The 17,633-nt window shown below is 39.7% G+C and overlaps 1 protein-coding gene across 3 annotated transcripts in view; it reads left to right on the top strand.

Annotated features, from left to right (window-relative positions):
• The window catches only part of Ap2b1 (adaptor related protein complex 2 subunit beta 1), a 108,012-nt gene that overhangs the window by 11,893 nt on the left and 78,486 nt on the right, over positions 1 to 17,633 (top strand). For all 3 annotated transcript variants that reach the window (XM_021649020.2, XM_021649017.2, XM_021649018.2), the window contains exons 3-6: positions 829 to 934; positions 5,236 to 5,371; positions 6,280 to 6,525; positions 15,804 to 15,994. In XM_021649020.2, the coding sequence (XP_021504695.1) occupies positions 829 to 934; positions 5,236 to 5,371; positions 6,280 to 6,525; positions 15,804 to 15,994 (679 nt within the window). The remainder of the gene's footprint in view (positions 1 to 828; positions 935 to 5,235; positions 5,372 to 6,279; positions 6,526 to 15,803; positions 15,995 to 17,633) is intronic.

Raw genomic sequence — 17,633 nt, 5'->3', positions numbered from 1 at the left:
GGGCATCGGGTTCCCTGGAACTACCATGTGGGTGCTGGTAACTGGAGCTTGGAAGTAAATGCCGGGGGCTTGGAGTCATGGCTCAGCTAAGGGCACTTGTTCTTGGACAGGACCTGGTTTCAGTTCTGAGCACCCACCTAATGGCTCACAACTGTCCATAATGCCAGTTCCGAGATATCCAACACCCATTTCTGCCCTCTGAGACATACATGCAGGCAAAATTTAATTAATTAATTAATTTTGAGAGAGGAGGGGGATGCTAAGCCCAATTTTGTAACTAATAAACTGTGACTTTTGAGCCAAATATATTTATCTGTAAAGTTGTATCTCTTAGTTTGTAAACACTGATGTCTAAGCCAGCTCCTTACCTTACATTTACATCCCTCTGATACTGTTCCTTATTCTGTTGTAGTGAAGTTCACTTTTTCTTGCTCTTAGCTTTCTAAAGAAAAGTCTGCATTGCATTTTTGTTTGTTTGTTTTGTTTTTGAGACAGGGTTTCTTGTATGGCTCTGGCTGTCCTGAACGCACCCTGTAGACCAGTGTGGCCCAGAACTCACAGAGATCTGCCTGCCTCTGCCCTCTAAGTGCTGGGATTAAAGGTGTGCACCACCACTGTATTTTTAAAGACCATGATTTAAAAGGCTTTAAGAATTTACTGATGGAGTCTTTGTCAGTGGGTCAGTTAATATTCTGGGGCACGTTTCTTATAATTCTAAAATAATTTTACTTCAGTGTCTGCCTTGCTATCCTGGTGTTATTTCATATTGCAGTTTTCTGCCCATGCTCTAGTCCGGAGACCATACCTATTTGTTCTCATCTCTTTTAGGAGAAATCTTTGAATTAAAAGCTGAACTCAACAATGAAAAGAAAGAAAAGAGGAAGGAGGCTGTGAAGAAAGTGATTGCTGCTATGACCGTGGGAAAGGATGTTAGGTAAGGGGAATGTGTGTTGCCCCGTAGAGCCAGATCCCATGCTGCAGCCCTTACTGCTGTCCTATATAAGATCATAGACTGCTGAGGTACAGTTGTGCATGACTATACTCCCAGCTGCTTGAGAGGGTGAGGCAGCAGGATGCCTTGATCAGTGTTGGGCATCTAACTTGGGCAACATAGCAACAATGTCTCAAAAAACCCCAAACTTCTAGAATCTGTGAAAATAGGCTTGTCCCCTTGAAAACACCACAAGGAAGTATATGTACTTTTATATTAGCTCTGACCTGAGTATTTTATTGGTTTTTTGTTGCATACAGGTTTCACATAAATCATCTCTGGTCCTGGCACAGTTACAGATCTGTTGCTTGAGGTTTTAGAAGATGATAAAAATATACTGAGCTCACATACTAGTTAGTTGGTTTAAGCCAGTGCTCTCAGCTTTACAGCTACGTTGTGTTGTTGGATTCGAGGTGAAAACCAACACTACCAAAATTCCCTTCCCTGTTGTTACTTGCGGCTGTTTAAGGTGCAGGCTCCACAACCTTCTGAGGTTCTCCCTCAGGTCCGTGAGATCAAAGCTTCTCTTACAGTACATGGAGGCACTTTCCTCTGTCACCGTTCTGAGCTTTTCAGATGACAGTAAGCAGTGGCAGGTGGACGTGCCAGTACCTTACTGTGAGCCCAGACACTGGTGCTGCCTGGGATAGTCATTGTTTTCACTACCAAGAAAAAGAGAAGTTAGGAGAAAAAGGAGAGTTTCATTTAGGACTGCATTCATGCTGCAGTAGAGTTTTATTCTTTGGAGAGGTGTATTGTTTATTTATGTGTGTGTGCTTGCCTGTAGAAGTGAGGGGACCGCTCTCAAGTCTGCTCTCCCTGCCACCTGTGGAATCCTGGGATTAAACCCAGATCATCTGGCCCATGTGCAAACACTCGACTTGCTGAGCCATCCTACAGCCTATTTTTTTTTTCTTTCCTAAAAAGAGTGTGTGTGTATGTGTGTGTTGAAGCTATGTTTTTAATATATTGTGATTAAGGGGCTGGAGGCTCAGTGGTTAAGAGTACTTGTTCTTGCAAAGGACCTAGATTCAGTTTCCAGCATCCAGGAGGTCCAGAACTCCCTGCACCTTCTGACCTCAGACATACATGTAGTGTACATACATACATGCAGGCAGAACACTACTACAAATAAAATTAAATATGTATATGTATATATATATATATATAGAGAGAGAGAGAGAGAGAGAGAAAGAATGAGTGAGTGAGAGAGAGAGGACGGTATCCATTTATTTGAAAATACACTATTCATTTTCTGAGTCATATATTTATATGAAGCTGAATTTTCTTCTTAATGTAAACATTCAACAGCAGAGTTAGTAGCGTGAGAATCCAGCTGTCTCTACTTAACCAGATGCTATAGAGATTTATGAATGTGTAAACAAGGGGCTTATACTTGTTAATTTAGGTGGATTCTTGCTCTACTAAGTCTAAAATATTTATTACTTTGGCCTCTTAGGAAATTTTACTGATCCTTGAAGTCTGCATAACAGCAGCTACCATGCGAGACAGGACTGGCAGAAACCTGCCTCAGGGCATCAGGAGCATGTGAAGATGCTGAGTTGTCTTCTGTCCCACCACTGTTATCTGGGCTTCTGTTGCTCAGAAGGACAGCTCTTAGCTTTTTGGTCTCAAGATCCCTTCCTTCAGCATCTATTTTCCCTGAGTTCTCCAGAAAACTTTTGTTACGTGGGTCATACCTACTGACATTCAGAAAGGAAACAAACCAACAAACAGAAAATTTTGAGGTGTTAGTTTTTTTCACTTAAAGTAATAAAAATAAACCTTTGACACTTCATGTGATTTTCTCTTGTTGGCACTGGGGATTGAACTAGGTAGGACCTTGCTTATGCTAGGCAAACCCTTCATCACTACAGTCCTCCCCAGCCCTCTTCCTCCTATTTCAAGAGAGTGTCTCACTACATTGCAGAGGCTGGCTTGGAACTCTTCCTGAATCACAGACAGGCCTTGAACTTGCAGTTTTCCTTCCTCAGTCTCCCAGATGTTAGGGTTATAAGTATGCACCTGTATGCCCAGCTTCAGTCTTCTCGTGTGGGCTATTCCCATTACTTAGGATAGTAAGCATACTATTGAATAACGTTTACAATTATTGGCTGCTTTTGCAGCCTCTCTGCATTTGCACATTCTCTTCTCCTCCTCCTCTTTCTCCTTTTCTTCTTTTCTTTTTCTTCCTTTTATAGACAGGGTTTCTTTGTGTAGCCTTGGCTGTCCTGGACTTGCTTTGTAGACCAGGCTGGCCTCAAACTCACAGAGAACTGCCTTCCTCTGCCTCCCTGAGTGCTGGGATTACAGACATGCGCCACCACACCTGGCTGTACACATTCTCTTAGAAAAAAGAAAAACTTCACAAGACTTATACTCTGTGAAATATACTGACATTTTGGTTTTTGTTGTTGTTGTTTTGCTTGTTTTTCAAGACAGTGTTTCTCTGTATAGTGCTGAATGTCCTGAACTTGCTTTGTAGACCAGGCTGGCTTCGAACACAGAGATCCTCCTGCCTCTGCTTCCCTGAGTGCTGGGACTACAGGTGTGGGCCATGGCACCTGGCTCTGCCAAGTATTTTAATAAAGCTTTGGGAAGGCTATTTGATGACTTTATAGTTAACTTCTGTTTTTAAAGTACAGCTTACTTTGTAATCCAAACTTGGAACTTCAATCCTTTTATGCTAATGGTACTCTGTGAATGAAGTAGGCATTTCTTTCTTTATAGGAGAATGATAAATTATGAAATGATGGCTAGTTGGGAAGTGAATAGACCTTTTGTATTCAATTATGCCTCAGTTTGTAAATGCGTAGTGCTTTTAAAAAGTAAATAAATTCATGAATTTTACCAAAAGAAAATCAGGATATCCTGAAGAAATGACTGATCTTGACTGGAATTTAGAACTTGAACATCTGAGAAAGCTCAGAAACACTTGAAAATAAATATAGGTTCACAAGGACTTGGGATTATAAAAGTTATAAGTGTTGCTGCGCATGGTGGTGCACACCTTTAATCCCAGCACTTGGGGGGCAGAGGGAGGCAGGTCACTGTGAGTTCAAGGCCAGCCTGGTCTACAAAAGCAAGTTCAGGACAGCCAAGGCTACACAGAGATATCCTGTCTGGGGAAAAAAAAAAGTATAACTGTTAGAGTGCTTTGATATCATAGTGAATTGATATAGAAAATTGCTCTTAGAGTGTGCCTAAATTATTATAGATGAACTAACATGATGTACTCTGGTTGCAGTGATGCACATCTGAAGTCCCAGCACTTGGGAAGCTGAGGTAGGAGAATAGTGAGTTCAAGGTCCCTTGGTCTACATAATAAGTTCATAAAATTTATGAATTTATTTACTTTTTAAAAACACTATGCATTTATAAACTGAGGCATAATTGAATACAAAAGTTCTTTTCACTTCCCAACTAGCCATCATTTCATAATTTATCATTCTCCTATAAAGAAAGAAATGCCTACTTCATTCACAGAACACCATAGCCTGACCCTGTCTCAGAGCCAAATGCTGGGCATGTAGCTCAGTAAGAAACACACCGTCTGTGATTCACTTTAAAATAATTCTGGGGTTTGGAATATAGCTCAGTGGCAGAGCACTTCCCCAACACTAGTGAGCCCCTGGGCTTTATTTCCATCACTGAAAGACTCCAGAGCAACTAGTCAGGAATGGGGATGAGGTTTTAGGGCATATGTGAACCAAGATGATGCTCGTACCATCGTTTGTGGTAATGCATTTGTCAGGCTTATTCTGTTGCTCTCAAATTTTTTCCCCTCCACAAAAACTATTGAGAGGGCTGAGGCTGGAGATCAGTGGTAAAGCACTTTGGTACCATGCACAAGGCCTTAAGGTCAACCTATGCTCTACAGTTTAGAGGCTTGGCAGCTAATAGTGCCTTCATACTTTTTTTTTTTTTTTTTTTGTCAACACAGTGTTTCTCTGTGTAACAAGAACCCTGGCCTCTTGGACTCACTTTGTAGATATGTCTGGCCTTAAACCCACAGAGATCCAACTGCCTCTGCCTCCCAAGTACCAGGATTAAAGGTGTGCTCCATCACACCTGGCTATTTTTATTCTTTTAGTTACTTATTGTCATACAAAATGAGCTATCACCGTTGAACTGCTGCCTTCTCGTCAAATCTTTCTGGAATCAAAGGCTGTCACTTCATCCTCTGTGTAAAGCTTAGCACTGATGTTGCTTCACTGCTTCCTGTTTTCCTCTTCTCTCCTTAGCTCGCTCTTCCCAGATGTGGTGAACTGTATGCAGACTGACAACCTGGAACTCAAGAAGCTCGTGTACCTCTACCTGATGAACTATGCCAAGAGTCAGCCAGACATGGCCATCATGGCTGTCAACAGCTTCGTGAAGGTAGCTCTCCCAAGGACTCCATCTTCTTGATCTCACGTAACCTTTTCAGAAGTGACTTTGGATGTAGTTTGTGTCTGCATTGCAGTTAAGCAGCTTGTGTTTCACGGGACAGAGTCCTGTAGGGAAGTCTGGCAGGGAGCCCCAGTGTTCATATTGTAAGCATTCTGTATACCAGCATGCAGCATCCAGAGACAATGCAACCATATGGCAAGCCTTCTGGTAATGGGGCTTGGTACATGTCCATCCTTGCCAGATGAGTAAAAGAAAGGTTTCATCCTTGCCAGGTGAAACCTCATGTTTACCCTCCAAGGCTAATGGAGGTTGGGCAGTTCCTCATTCTCTTAGTAACTTGCTGATGAAGGTTGGACATATGGTCATATTGTTACCTGAGGATTAGGAAGTGCTGCTGCAGGAGGGGCTCTGACACCTTCTTATGGCCTCTGTGGACATGTACATACCAGTAAGCATGTGCCTACCTGCATACATTCATAAATAAACCTTTTATTTTAGATTTATTTAATGTGTGTGAGCGTTTTGTGTATGTGTGTGTCTGTGTACCACGTACATGCTTGGTGCCTATGGAGGTCAGAAGAGGGCATCAGATCCCCTGGAACTGGAGTTATGGGTGGTTGTGAGCTGCCATGTGGATTCTGAGATTAAACCTGGATCTTCTTCAAGAACGAGTATTCTTAGCCTCTGAGCCACCTCTCCAGCCCTGATAAATGTCTTTTAAAAAAAAATTTCCTGCTAGCCTCTTGAGTAGATAATTCAGACCTTTATTTAGGAAAGGAAGGAAGAGCGTGAGATTGACTTTTTCATGTAGAATATACTAGAAGCTTGTGGTTTCTGTTGACTGGAGTGTTTACTTGTAATCACCTTGTATTCATGCGGTTGGCTTTTCTTCGTAGGACTGTGAAGATCCTAATCCTTTGATACGAGCCTTAGCAGTTAGAACCATGGGGTGCATCCGGGTGGACAAGATTACAGAATATCTCTGTGAACCCCTCCGCAAGTGTTTGAAGGATGAAGACCCCTATGTTCGGAAAACTGCAGCAGTCTGTGTGGCAAAACTCCATGATATCAATGCCCAGATGGTGGAAGATCAGGGATTTCTGGATTCTCTACGGGATCTCATAGCAGATTCAAACCCAATGGTAATACATTGTGCTTTTACAAAGAGAGCATCATTTAAAATGAACTTTTTCCAAGGCATGCTTAACACATGTGTTGTCTTTGAGATGCTAACTACAGGGTAGTTGTGGAAAATAGTTTTGTGTAATGTATAGATTGTATACTTCATACCCCTAGGTGATACTATGTTTTTAAGATTAGTTTTTCAGATAGTCATTTATGGTAATTTCTTGTATGAAAATAAAAATGGATCAAAGTGATCTTTATTGACCAACTATTTTACTCTCAAAGAACTCTAGGGTAGAAAATGATTATGTTCTATGTACTTAGCAGCTAGAATATAACACTTAAATTTTTTTTATATTTCCATTTGTTTGCTTTTGTCAGAGGTGAGGATTAAACCCAGAACCTTGTGTAAGTACACTATTTCTGAGCTGCATCCTCGCCTCAGAGTTGGAGTTTATTTCTTTCTTAGCATCTTAATATTTGTTCATATGCTAAAAGAAGAGCAGGTCCCAAATGATTGTTATTGAATTAAATTTAAATTGAGTGATTGGTACCAAGAATATAGAGGATTGCTGACCACTTTCTTTGAAGTGCCGTCACCCACTTTTTTTTGTCTTTGTGTGTTGAAATAAGGTTTCGTGTGCTTAGGATGGCTTCTAAGCTGTTATGTAGCTGCCTTAACTTGTTAAGTGCTGGGATTACAGGCATGTGCCACCACTGACTTTTGTTTTCTTTGAGGCAAGGTTTTGCTGTTTTGCCTCAGCGTAGGCCTGGGTCACCACAGCCTGGTAAGGAATTTTTGCTTGGCACAGTATTTCTTTGAAGATAAATTTTACTGAGATAGTCAGTAGATAACATTAAATTATCTTCTTATTGTTGAATTTTTATGAATAGAGAGAGATCTCGAATTTACCTGAAATAGATACCATCTTTTCCTGCATAAAAATCTGCTGAAATGTGTGTTTTGATATATTACTTGTTCATTTTTCCGTGGCCTTCACCTTAGTATCCTTCTAGTGTCGGAGAAAGACAAAGGATGAAGCTTAGAACTGACATTGTCTGAAGGTACATGCTGTGCTGAGTATCAGTCAAGAACTTTCCGCCACTTTCTAGGATTGGGAGTAGATGTAAAGGGCTTGGATCTGATAATGCATCGTCACACTTGTTAAAAGATGAATCCCCATTTTTGTTTACTCTCCCAAGCAGCACTACCTGGCACTCTTTTAAAAAGATTCCATGAAGAATTGAGTTTATATGGCAATCCTAGTTTTTGCTTTTTGATTGATTGATGTGTGTGTGTTGAGATGTGTACATGCACGCCTGCCTACATGTGTGTCGAAGTGAGGTTCGTGTGTACCGTGATGTGCCCACATCTTTTCTCCCTCCGTCTGGGTTCCAGGGCTCAAACTCTGGTCATCAGGTACTCAGGTTTTAGTGCATTACATGCTAAGCCATCTCGCCAGTCCTGGCAATACTGTTTTTATGGACTGCTTAGCTGGTACCATTGTTTGCAGTTTGTTCGCTCTGTCATTCTGAGCAACCGACTTTGACCTCTGCTTAGGGACAGATGAAGTGATAAGCGTTCCAGGCACCAACCAGAAAGGCAGAATGTCATGTTCCCTCTTCCAGAGGGAATAGGTTTCTAACCTATTAAATATTCAGTGGAGCTAAGTAAGAATGAGTTGATGTAAAAAAATACATTTTAACTCTGATGCACAATTCTAGGTTGAAGGGGTAAAGGTACCTCTACACTCAAGTAAGTTCTTCCTTGTGAAACCTGTCGCATTTTAGGGTATGAGGACTGGGAGCACAGCAGTTAGCTTTTCTATTTGTTTGTTTGGTTGGTTGGTTGGTTGGGTTTTTTGTTGTTGTTTTTTGTTTTTTTTTTTTTGAGGAAATCAGGTTTGAAATCCTGGTAGTCCTTGAAGATCACTATCAGATTAGCTGAGAACATGCACGCCCAGTTTGCCTGATCTGCTCTAAGCTTTACAGAGGAGAGGTCTGACTTTTTTATTCAGTGCATAGTACTTTACAAGGAGATATAATGAATGGACTTGTGTATCATTGCCAGGTTAAATCACTTATCAATATATTCTAATCTTGTTTTCCTCATTGCCTGGCTTATGTAATTCAAACAGGCCTTGCTGGGTGGGTTCTTATTTAAATTTAATATATTGTTATATATAGTAAACTAATGTTCCTGGAAGTTGTTATTGTTTGTTCTCACAGTGCTGTCCAGATTGTGTTAGAACTATGTAGCCTAGGTCGGCTTTGAATTGTCGGACTCACTGTCTCAGCTTCATGAGTGCTGGGATTGCCATCACTCCTGACTGTTTGGTGACACTTAACTTTTGTATGTTTTTTGGGGGGGTGGTTGACATGGTTTCTTTATGTAGCTTTAGCTGGCTGTCTTGGACTCACTTTGTAGACCAGGCTGGCCTTGAACGCACAGAGATCTGAGTGCCTCTGCCTCCCTAAGTGCTGGGATTACAGGCATGCATCATCACACCCAGCTTTTAACTTGCTTTTATAACAAATTGAGAGGTGATTTGGAGAGGTTTTAAAAATACGTTTGAGGAGACTTATATACAAAATAATTATGGTTACTTGGTACGTTTATGAGAAACTCACACACTGGGTCGTCTCTCCCACTGAGAGAGACCTTTTTCTGCACACTCCTAGACTGTTTGAGTGTCTGTTTATTGTAGACTTACCTGGAGCCAGGGTCAGCATTAGATAACAAGTTTGGCACCTTCTTGCTAACCTGAAAGTCTTGCCTTCTTGGTAGACTTCTCAATAGTAATAGAGCTTTCTTCTGGTGCTGTTCCATGTATGACTGCAGAGGAGCCCAGAGTGCAGAGGTGAAAGAGGCATTCTTAGGTAGCCAGTAAACATACACAGATGCCTCTTTTTGATCTGGAACCCCTCCTTTTTTTTACCTTAACTGTATTTTTAATCTTAAACACGGGATTATAATTACCGTAAAGTAATCTTAAGTAAAATGCCAGAATTAGCACCCTGTTTTTCCTTTTATCGGTGGCATCAGAGGCAGATAACAGGTAGACCAAGTGCATCAGTGGCCAGTAACATTTGAGGCCTAGTGACAGAGTGTTAGCACACCAGCTCAAACACTCCAGAAGCTTCAAAGGCCGTAATCAGCTGATCTATGGTTCTGTGTTACTTGGAAAGAGAAATATGATTTTTATTGCCCGTATACCAGGCACAGTGATAGATGCTCTTATTTTTTAAGTATTTCACTTCGTTTTCACGTCTGTCTGAAGTACAAGTTGTTCCATGTTACAGTTCAAGACACGCATTCAGAGTCTGAACTGTCTCAGTGTGATGTAGCTTGTTTTAATGCAGCCAGGGTTCCAGCCTGTTTCAAGTCCCAAACCTACCCCTGACCACTACCTTCATGGATACATGTAAAGAATCAAATGTATGTGTATACAAACCTCACACACTTAGGTCATGAAAATGTTTCATTTTCATTTTTTCAAAACAGTTTAGATTTTGAATACATATAAGCCTTTCATTATCTGTATGCTATTCCTATGAAGTGTAGTCTACTCTAAGGATGGTATGAGTCCTTACCTGATTCTTTGCTTTAGTGATTTTGTTCCACCTGTTCTCGGGCTGTCCCACTTGGTGGCAGCACTGCACCAACAAAGGTTGTCAGGTACGTGAGAAAAATTCTTTCAGTCCTTTGTCCAGAAGGTTTCCTAGAGAGGAAACACCGAAACATTTGCAGAAATGATTTCAGAATCTCCTTTTTTTCTTAAGATTTATTCATTTATTGTTTAAACAGTATTCTGCCAGCAGGCCAGAAGAGGGCCCCAAATCTCACAGATGGTTGTAAGCCACCATGTGGTTGTTGGGAATTGAATTTAGGACCTTTGGAAGAAGAGCCAGTGCTCTTAACCTCTGAGTCATCTCTCCAGCCCTTATTCTGTTTTTCAAGACAGGGTTTTTCTGTGTAGCCTAGCTGTCCTGGACTCATTTTGTAGACCAGGCTGGCCTTGAACTCAGAGAGATCTGCCTGCCTCTGCCTCCCAAATGTACAGAATCTTTTAATATGAGAATAAAATGTCAGTCGAGCTGACAACTCAGAGTTCTGTTGGCTTTGGGTACTAGCATTGGTTGTTTCTTACTGAAGGTAATAGTACTCTTTTTTTCTTCTTTCTTTTTTGGGACTACCACATAACCTCATTTTCCTCTAGTTATTTCACTGCTTTATTTAAAGCTGACTCACAGTGTCCTAGTTGACAGAGGAAAAAGCCTAGCTTTGAGGTAAAAGCTTCTTGACTGTTTATGCTAATACCACTCTTTCAGTGGCCAAATTTCTATTTTAAGAAACTTTTGAGAATATTTTAAGAGATAAAAGGTCATGATAGTGGGAGTGGAAAAAGTGGATGGAATTGTGACTGACAAGGATGCATTATAGGGCTGGAGATGACTCAGTGGCCAAGAACATATGTTGCTCTTGCACGGTAACTGGGTTCCATTCCCAGCATCCTTGTGATGGCTCACAATTACCTATGACTCTAGTTTCAGGGAATCTGATGTTCTTTTCTGACCCTCTTGGGCAAAAACATGTATGTGGTGCACATATACACATGTCGGCAAAACATTCGTGTATATATATATATATATATAATATAAATATATATGTATAGATGTGTATATAATAAATCTTAAAAATTTAAAAGAAGGTATATAAGCATGTATGAACTTGTCAAAAGAATAAATTTTATTCTTACAAAATTTTATTCATATAAAATAATGTTAAATTAATTTTAAAACTTTAAAAATACAATTTAGATTAAACTTTGTTTATATTGGCCTATATTAATTACTTTTCATGTATACAGACCATGTATTTTGACTACAATCATCTCGCCCCTCTCATTTATCCCTTTCCTCTTCTGTCTTTCTCCTACTTCTTGTCATGTGGTGTGTAGGCCAGAAGAAGCTGTGATTTTGAGCACTCCTGTGAGTGCTGGGACTCTAACCCCAGTTCTCTGGAAAAACAGCTCGGCCATCTCACCAGTCTTAGATGCCAATGTTTTGTAAATCAATTTGTATATCACAAAGGCTCAGTTTCCCCATTTATAAGCTTTCTTCCCCCCCCTCCCCACTTTGGTTTTTGTGAGATGGGGGCTTCTTTTGGTTTTTCAAGACAGAATTTCTCTGTGTACTCCTGGCTGACCTGGAACTCGCTTTATAGACCAGGCTGGCTTCAAACTCAGAGATCCTGCCTCTGCTCCCATGTGCTGAGATTGAGACAAGGCTTTTTAAGGCTGCCTGTGAATTTCTAATTTTCCTGCCACTGCATACTAAGTGCTGGGATTACAGGTGTATACTGCCACACTTGGCTATAAATTTACTTTTAAAGAAAACTTCCTTAAGAACTCTTTTTTTTCTTATATGCTCTTAATTTTTCTAGATTATAGCAGTGTTCCTAAGGTAAATAATGTCTTAGGTAGGAAAATTAGATTTGTTGTAACAGTTTTGATTTAAAGTGATGTCGTGAATGAAGGAAGCGCATCTTTGCTTCACTGTTGGGATGCTAAGGTGTTTGCTGTCAGGATAGAGCTTGTTTTTTGGGGACCTTTCATTAAGTCCATATACTGATGTTGTATTGTTCTTTGAGAAGGTTCTCTGGGGAGAAGTAAATTCTAACTTCTCACTCTACCTTTAAATTTTATTTTTAAAAAGAGGCAGTATTGTACACGTTTTCAAAAAAATAATAGATAGTGGAAACATTGACAGAAAAGAAGCCTGGTGCACACTGGCTGCCCACTTGCAGTCTTGAAACTCAGTCTTTTTCTTCTGCTGTCCCAGAGGCGGTGTGACTGACTGACTGCAGGTCCCTCACAGTGTGGGAAGCCCGGGTTAACACCATGAGACTGTAAAACACTCCGTCTTGGGCTTGGCTTGGGTAATTTCTGGAAACACAAGAGTCTGAATTGATTGGGAGATGACAGTGGAGAGGTAGAGCAACCTCCGGGAGTTTTCTAGGAACGGGAAGTTTGGTGTAGGGTGGGAGAGCATCTCATCTGCCCTGTCACTTGGCTGGCGACTTGACCAGTGACCTCTTCCCTCCCCAGGCTGTGTTCAACATGGTCCTCTGATCTGATCTTTCTGTATATTTTTATTAGACCGACTCTACAGTATTTGCTTTCTTTTTTTGATATGGTAATAAGTAGACATTGCCTATTTAAGCGTTAGAGCTTACACTTCATTGGCTGCATTACACACTTGTTTTAATTTCTAATTGACTACTGGTAACAGGGGATTCTAATTCCTCATGTGTTTTAGTATCCTTCTGTGCTCCCAGTTTCTCTTTTTATAAAAGCTCTCCTTTTCTATATTTTCTACTGCCAAACCTTGTATTTAACTTTAAGCAACACACACACACAGACACACAGACTCACAGGGGTGGAAGGTATGCATTAACAGAAATGGCAGTTATGGTAGGAGATTTGTTTTAGACTGATGACTAAGATTGTATGTGTGGACAGAACAGTCAAAATAAGCAGTTGACATACGACATTTTTTTTTTCCTATTTTAAAATTAGGTTAATCAAGCATGCTATGCATGGGAAATAATAAAATAATAATGGGAAATAATAACCCAGGAATAGTTATGGTTTTTGTTTGTTTGGGTGTTGCTGTTGTTCTTTGTTAACAGACAGGGTCTCATGTACTGCAGGCTAGTCTCAAACTTCCTGTATGACTGACGATGACTTTGAACCACTGATCCTCCTGCCTTCATCTCCTATGCTGGGCTTACAGACTTTGTTTCACTCTTTGTTTTGCTTTTCTGTGTAGCCTTGGCTTTCCTGGACTGACTTTGTAGACCAGGCTGACCTTGGACTGTCAGATCCTCTGCCTCCCTGGAGCCAGGATTACAGCCACGGCACCTGGCTCATTGTTTCATTCTTTGTGCATTGAAGTTTTACTAACTCTCACTCATTTATAGAGTGAACAAAGGCACGTGAGCAAAGAAGCTCATGTATGTTGTAGGTTATATAGAAGGTCTGATTTGCTTTGTGGCAACAAAAGGCCTAATGATATTTACTAAATAAGTCTTTGATTCTTTTCATCTAGGACTTTTCGTTTGATTACCAAATTATAGCTCAGGAGAATTCTGTGTCTGCCATCCTTGTCCTCTACATGATGATATTGCTACATTGTACTGTGTACTACTAAGTCACTGTCTCTTAGATAGTTGATTTCTCTGCTTTCTTCTATGATTAGTATAATCTGAAGATTACCTTGGCAATGTGGTTAATAAAACTGATATATAGGTTATAGCTATTATGTTTTTTCTCTTGCTAACTTAACTGTAAAACTTAGTTTCTCAAGCTTTTGTCAGGGGACTTCAGTAAAAATCAACTGAATTAACATTCTTGAGGATTGTTTTTGAAGTATATTATTTGTGATGCTGACTTCTTGATACATCTCATTTAAATTATGAAATATTTATAGTCAGCCTTATCATTGCTAATCTTAACATCTGGACCGTTGCTGTAAAACATTTTTAAAAACACCTGTACACAGCAGTAGGGTAGTATTTTCATTATGGTGTTTGTTTATGAGTGCTTTTGAAATTTAAAAATAACTTTAAATATTTTTTGTCAGTTGTATTAGAAATAGTCTGTAATTTCGATTTAAAATATTAACCTTGTTTTGTAGCTACACATATTTCTATATCAGTGTATTAAGGAACAAGTGTACTTTCTTGTTGAGGCAGTTTTTTCATTTACCATCTCAAAGAAGAGGATGTATTTGAAATACCATATTTCATTGAATCTACAGTTTCATTAACAATAAATATATGATTAGTTTCTATATTCCTATTAAAAAAAAATCCTCCACTAAAGTGAGGGTGATTGGGGGCTGGAGGAATGGCTTAACCATTGAGAGCAGTTGTTCTTTCAGAGGATCTGACTTCAGTTCTTAGCAACCACATGCTGTGTCACCATTGCCTGTAACCCCAGTGCCAGGGGACCCAACACTTCTTCTGCCCTTCAAGGGCACCAGGCACACACACGGTGCACGGATGTACATACGACAAAGCATCCATGCCCAGAAAAAAAAACATGATAGATTATAAGTGTACTTCAGTTTTAGAGATGTTGTGCAAAAAAATTTACAGCTTTTAATTGATGAATTATGGTAACAATTACCACCTTAAATTTGTATAAGGCTTTATGATTTTGATTTTCAAGACAAGGTTTCTCTCTGTAGCCCTGGCTCTCCTGGAACTTACTCAGTAGTAGACCAGGCTGACTTCAAACTCAAGATGCCTATTTCTTCCTCCTAAATACTTGGATTAAAGACATGTGCCACCACCATCCCTAGCATAAAAATATCTTTTTTTTTTTTTTTTTTTTTTGCTTTTTAATGATTTATTTTTATTTTATGTGCATTGTTGGTGTTTTATCTGCACATAGTCTGTATGAAGGTGTCAAGTCCCCTAGAACTGAAGTTGCACACAATTGTGAGCCGCCATGTGGGTGCTGGAACTGAACTTCTGTCCTTTGGAAGAGCAGCCAGTGTTCTTAACTTCTGAGCCATCTTTCCGGCCCCATAAACACTTCTTAATGCATAACATCATTGGACTTATGCTGCCAAGCTAAAATGAATCTGCAAAGTAAATTAAATTTCCTCTGGTTTTCAAATGAGCAAAACTACATGGTACAAAGGTTGTGTGTTCCCCTAGCATTGTGTACTAATGAATTTTGGTTTCAAGTCCATTTATCTTATTCTAAGCCCTGTGATAATACTGGATAATTGACAGTGTCATCTCCCTGTGGTCCACATGCACTTAAAATTTGGCCTAGAATTTTCTGTTACATATGTGAATATTTGTTGAGATTTTACTTTATTTTTCTATAGTCCAGGTTGGCCTGGCGCTCACTTTGTTGCTAGCCCATGATAGCTCCAAACTTGAAAGGCTTGAGGTAAAGACATCAGCCACCACCAAATTTAGCTTCACTTTTTATAGCTCTTGTTACGTCTTGATTTTAGTGACAGCTTTGAGTGTTGCTGCAGTGTTTAATGTTTCAGTTGTGAATTGTCTGTGACTCTGCTAATATATGAATTATTTTAATTCTGGAGTGCCTCGCTGCTCAGAAGCTGTATATGCTATCATTGGTGGCTTAGCACACGTTATGAAAGCAGTCCATCTATTTCCATCCAACTGTTCAGAAGTGAATAGAGGCCTGTGAAGTGATCCTGCCGAGGTGTTTGTGTGTCATCGTTTTGGTTTCTGTTTTCTTCCCAGGTGGTGGCTAATGCTGTAGCAGCGCTCTCTGAGATCAGTGAGTCTCACCCAAACAGCAACCTTCTTGATCTAAACCCTCAGAATATCAACAAACTGCTCACAGCTCTGAACGAGTGCACTGAATGGGGACAGATTTTCATCCTGGACTGCCTGTCTAATTACAACCCTAAAGACGACCGGGAGGCTCAGAGGTCAGTCTGTCCGTCTGTACATCAGCTGATGCTCTTGCCTGACTGAGTACTGTCTAATGTCTGCTCTTAGTATGAGAGGCTATCAGATTGAAGAAGGCAGAAGATTTAGGGGGACATTGCTCTCCCTAGCATATATCTCACTGAATTTAGGAACACTCTAAAAAGAATTTAGTTGTTTGTATGCCTGCTTCTGTAAAACCTCCTTCATATTGTCACCATCTCCCAATTCTTGTCCATTTTGTAAACGGAAGTTATTAATGACTCTTCTTGTAATGACACACTGTCTATTCTGTTAGATTCTTCATACTAGCTGTTGAGCTGAACAATATAATTTAGTAGTAGGATAAGTATATTAAAGTCAACAACAAATGTGCCTCTTGCCTCTTATATATCAAAGTCATGTTAGACTACATTTGGAGCTTTTGAGAACAGGTCTTATTCTACTCAGTCCTTTATCACTTAAGTGTTGCAAATTTTCTTTGATTGTCAGAACTTTATTACTGGATGTCATCAACCTATCATATATGCATAAGTACATTTCAGTTTACAAAGCTAGAGTTACCACCAATTTTTAAATTGAGCATGTTGTATATAAAAGCAGTATACTAGGCTAAGTACTTTTAAAGAGTTGCTAGCTCTTCATTAAAGTTGACATTTTAATTATGGTAGATAAGAACCTTCCTTGCCTGGCTGAAGCTATTTACAGCTATTAGAATGTAAGTTTTCTTCACTGAGCTGGGAATAATTCCCTCTGGACTTAACTAATACTGCTGGTAGTTTTTTTCCATCCTTGAAAGTACAACTATCTTCTGAAGAGAACTTTACCAAGAATTTTATTTTCTATTGGCCATTGATATTACACTCATTACTTCACTGAATTAATTAATCATTAATTCAGCAAATATTTCTGAAGCCCATTCTGTGTCCTAAACTCTGTTCTAGGCTGTGAGGATTCCATAGTAAATGACAAAAATATGGTCCTCATGCATCATTCATTCTGAAAAGTGGGGGTAGAGGTATTTGCAATGTGGGTATTCAGCAAATATGTAATAGGTCATATTTCATAATTGCTAACAGAGGTAATGTAAGGATCTAAGTGATAGATATTTTAGAGTAAGAAATTATAAAGAGAATGCTTTCTACCCCATAGTTTATATTGAGTCAGGGTCTATGCCATGTAGCCTGAGCTGGCTGCAAGCTTGTGGTCCTCCTGCCTCAATATATATTTTAAAATTTTATTTATTTGTTTTTTGAGATGGGATCTTGCTATGTCGCCCTGGCTGGCCTCACACTCACCATATAGAGCATGACCTCTAGCTCAGAGATTCATCTTTCACTGCTTCCTAAGAGCTAGAATTAAAGCTGTGTACACCACACCCTGCAGGATTTTATTTTATTTTTTTGAAATTATGCTTTTTGCAAAGAGTAATCAAGAAGGTCTGTAAGAGGGTGGACTTTTTCCCCCCCTAAGGCCTGGAGGAGGTTAGCAGTCAGCCATGTGGACACAGGAAGAAAAGAGTAAGCAGCCATTTATCTTGTATTCATAATTGTCACTAAGGATGTTGCCCAAGAGCTAGCAAGGTTAGGCTGGTTTCAGAGAAACATGTGTGAATATCAAAATTCTAAGCATAGGTAGTAG

The sequence above is a fragment of the Meriones unguiculatus genome, chromosome 7 (assembly GCF_030254825.1).
Source record: "Meriones unguiculatus strain TT.TT164.6M chromosome 7, Bangor_MerUng_6.1, whole genome shotgun sequence".
NCBI lineage: Eukaryota > Metazoa > Chordata > Mammalia > Rodentia > Muridae > Meriones > Meriones unguiculatus.
The sequence above is the reverse complement of the archived record's forward strand: the minus strand, read 5'-3'. Positions and strand labels throughout refer to the sequence as shown.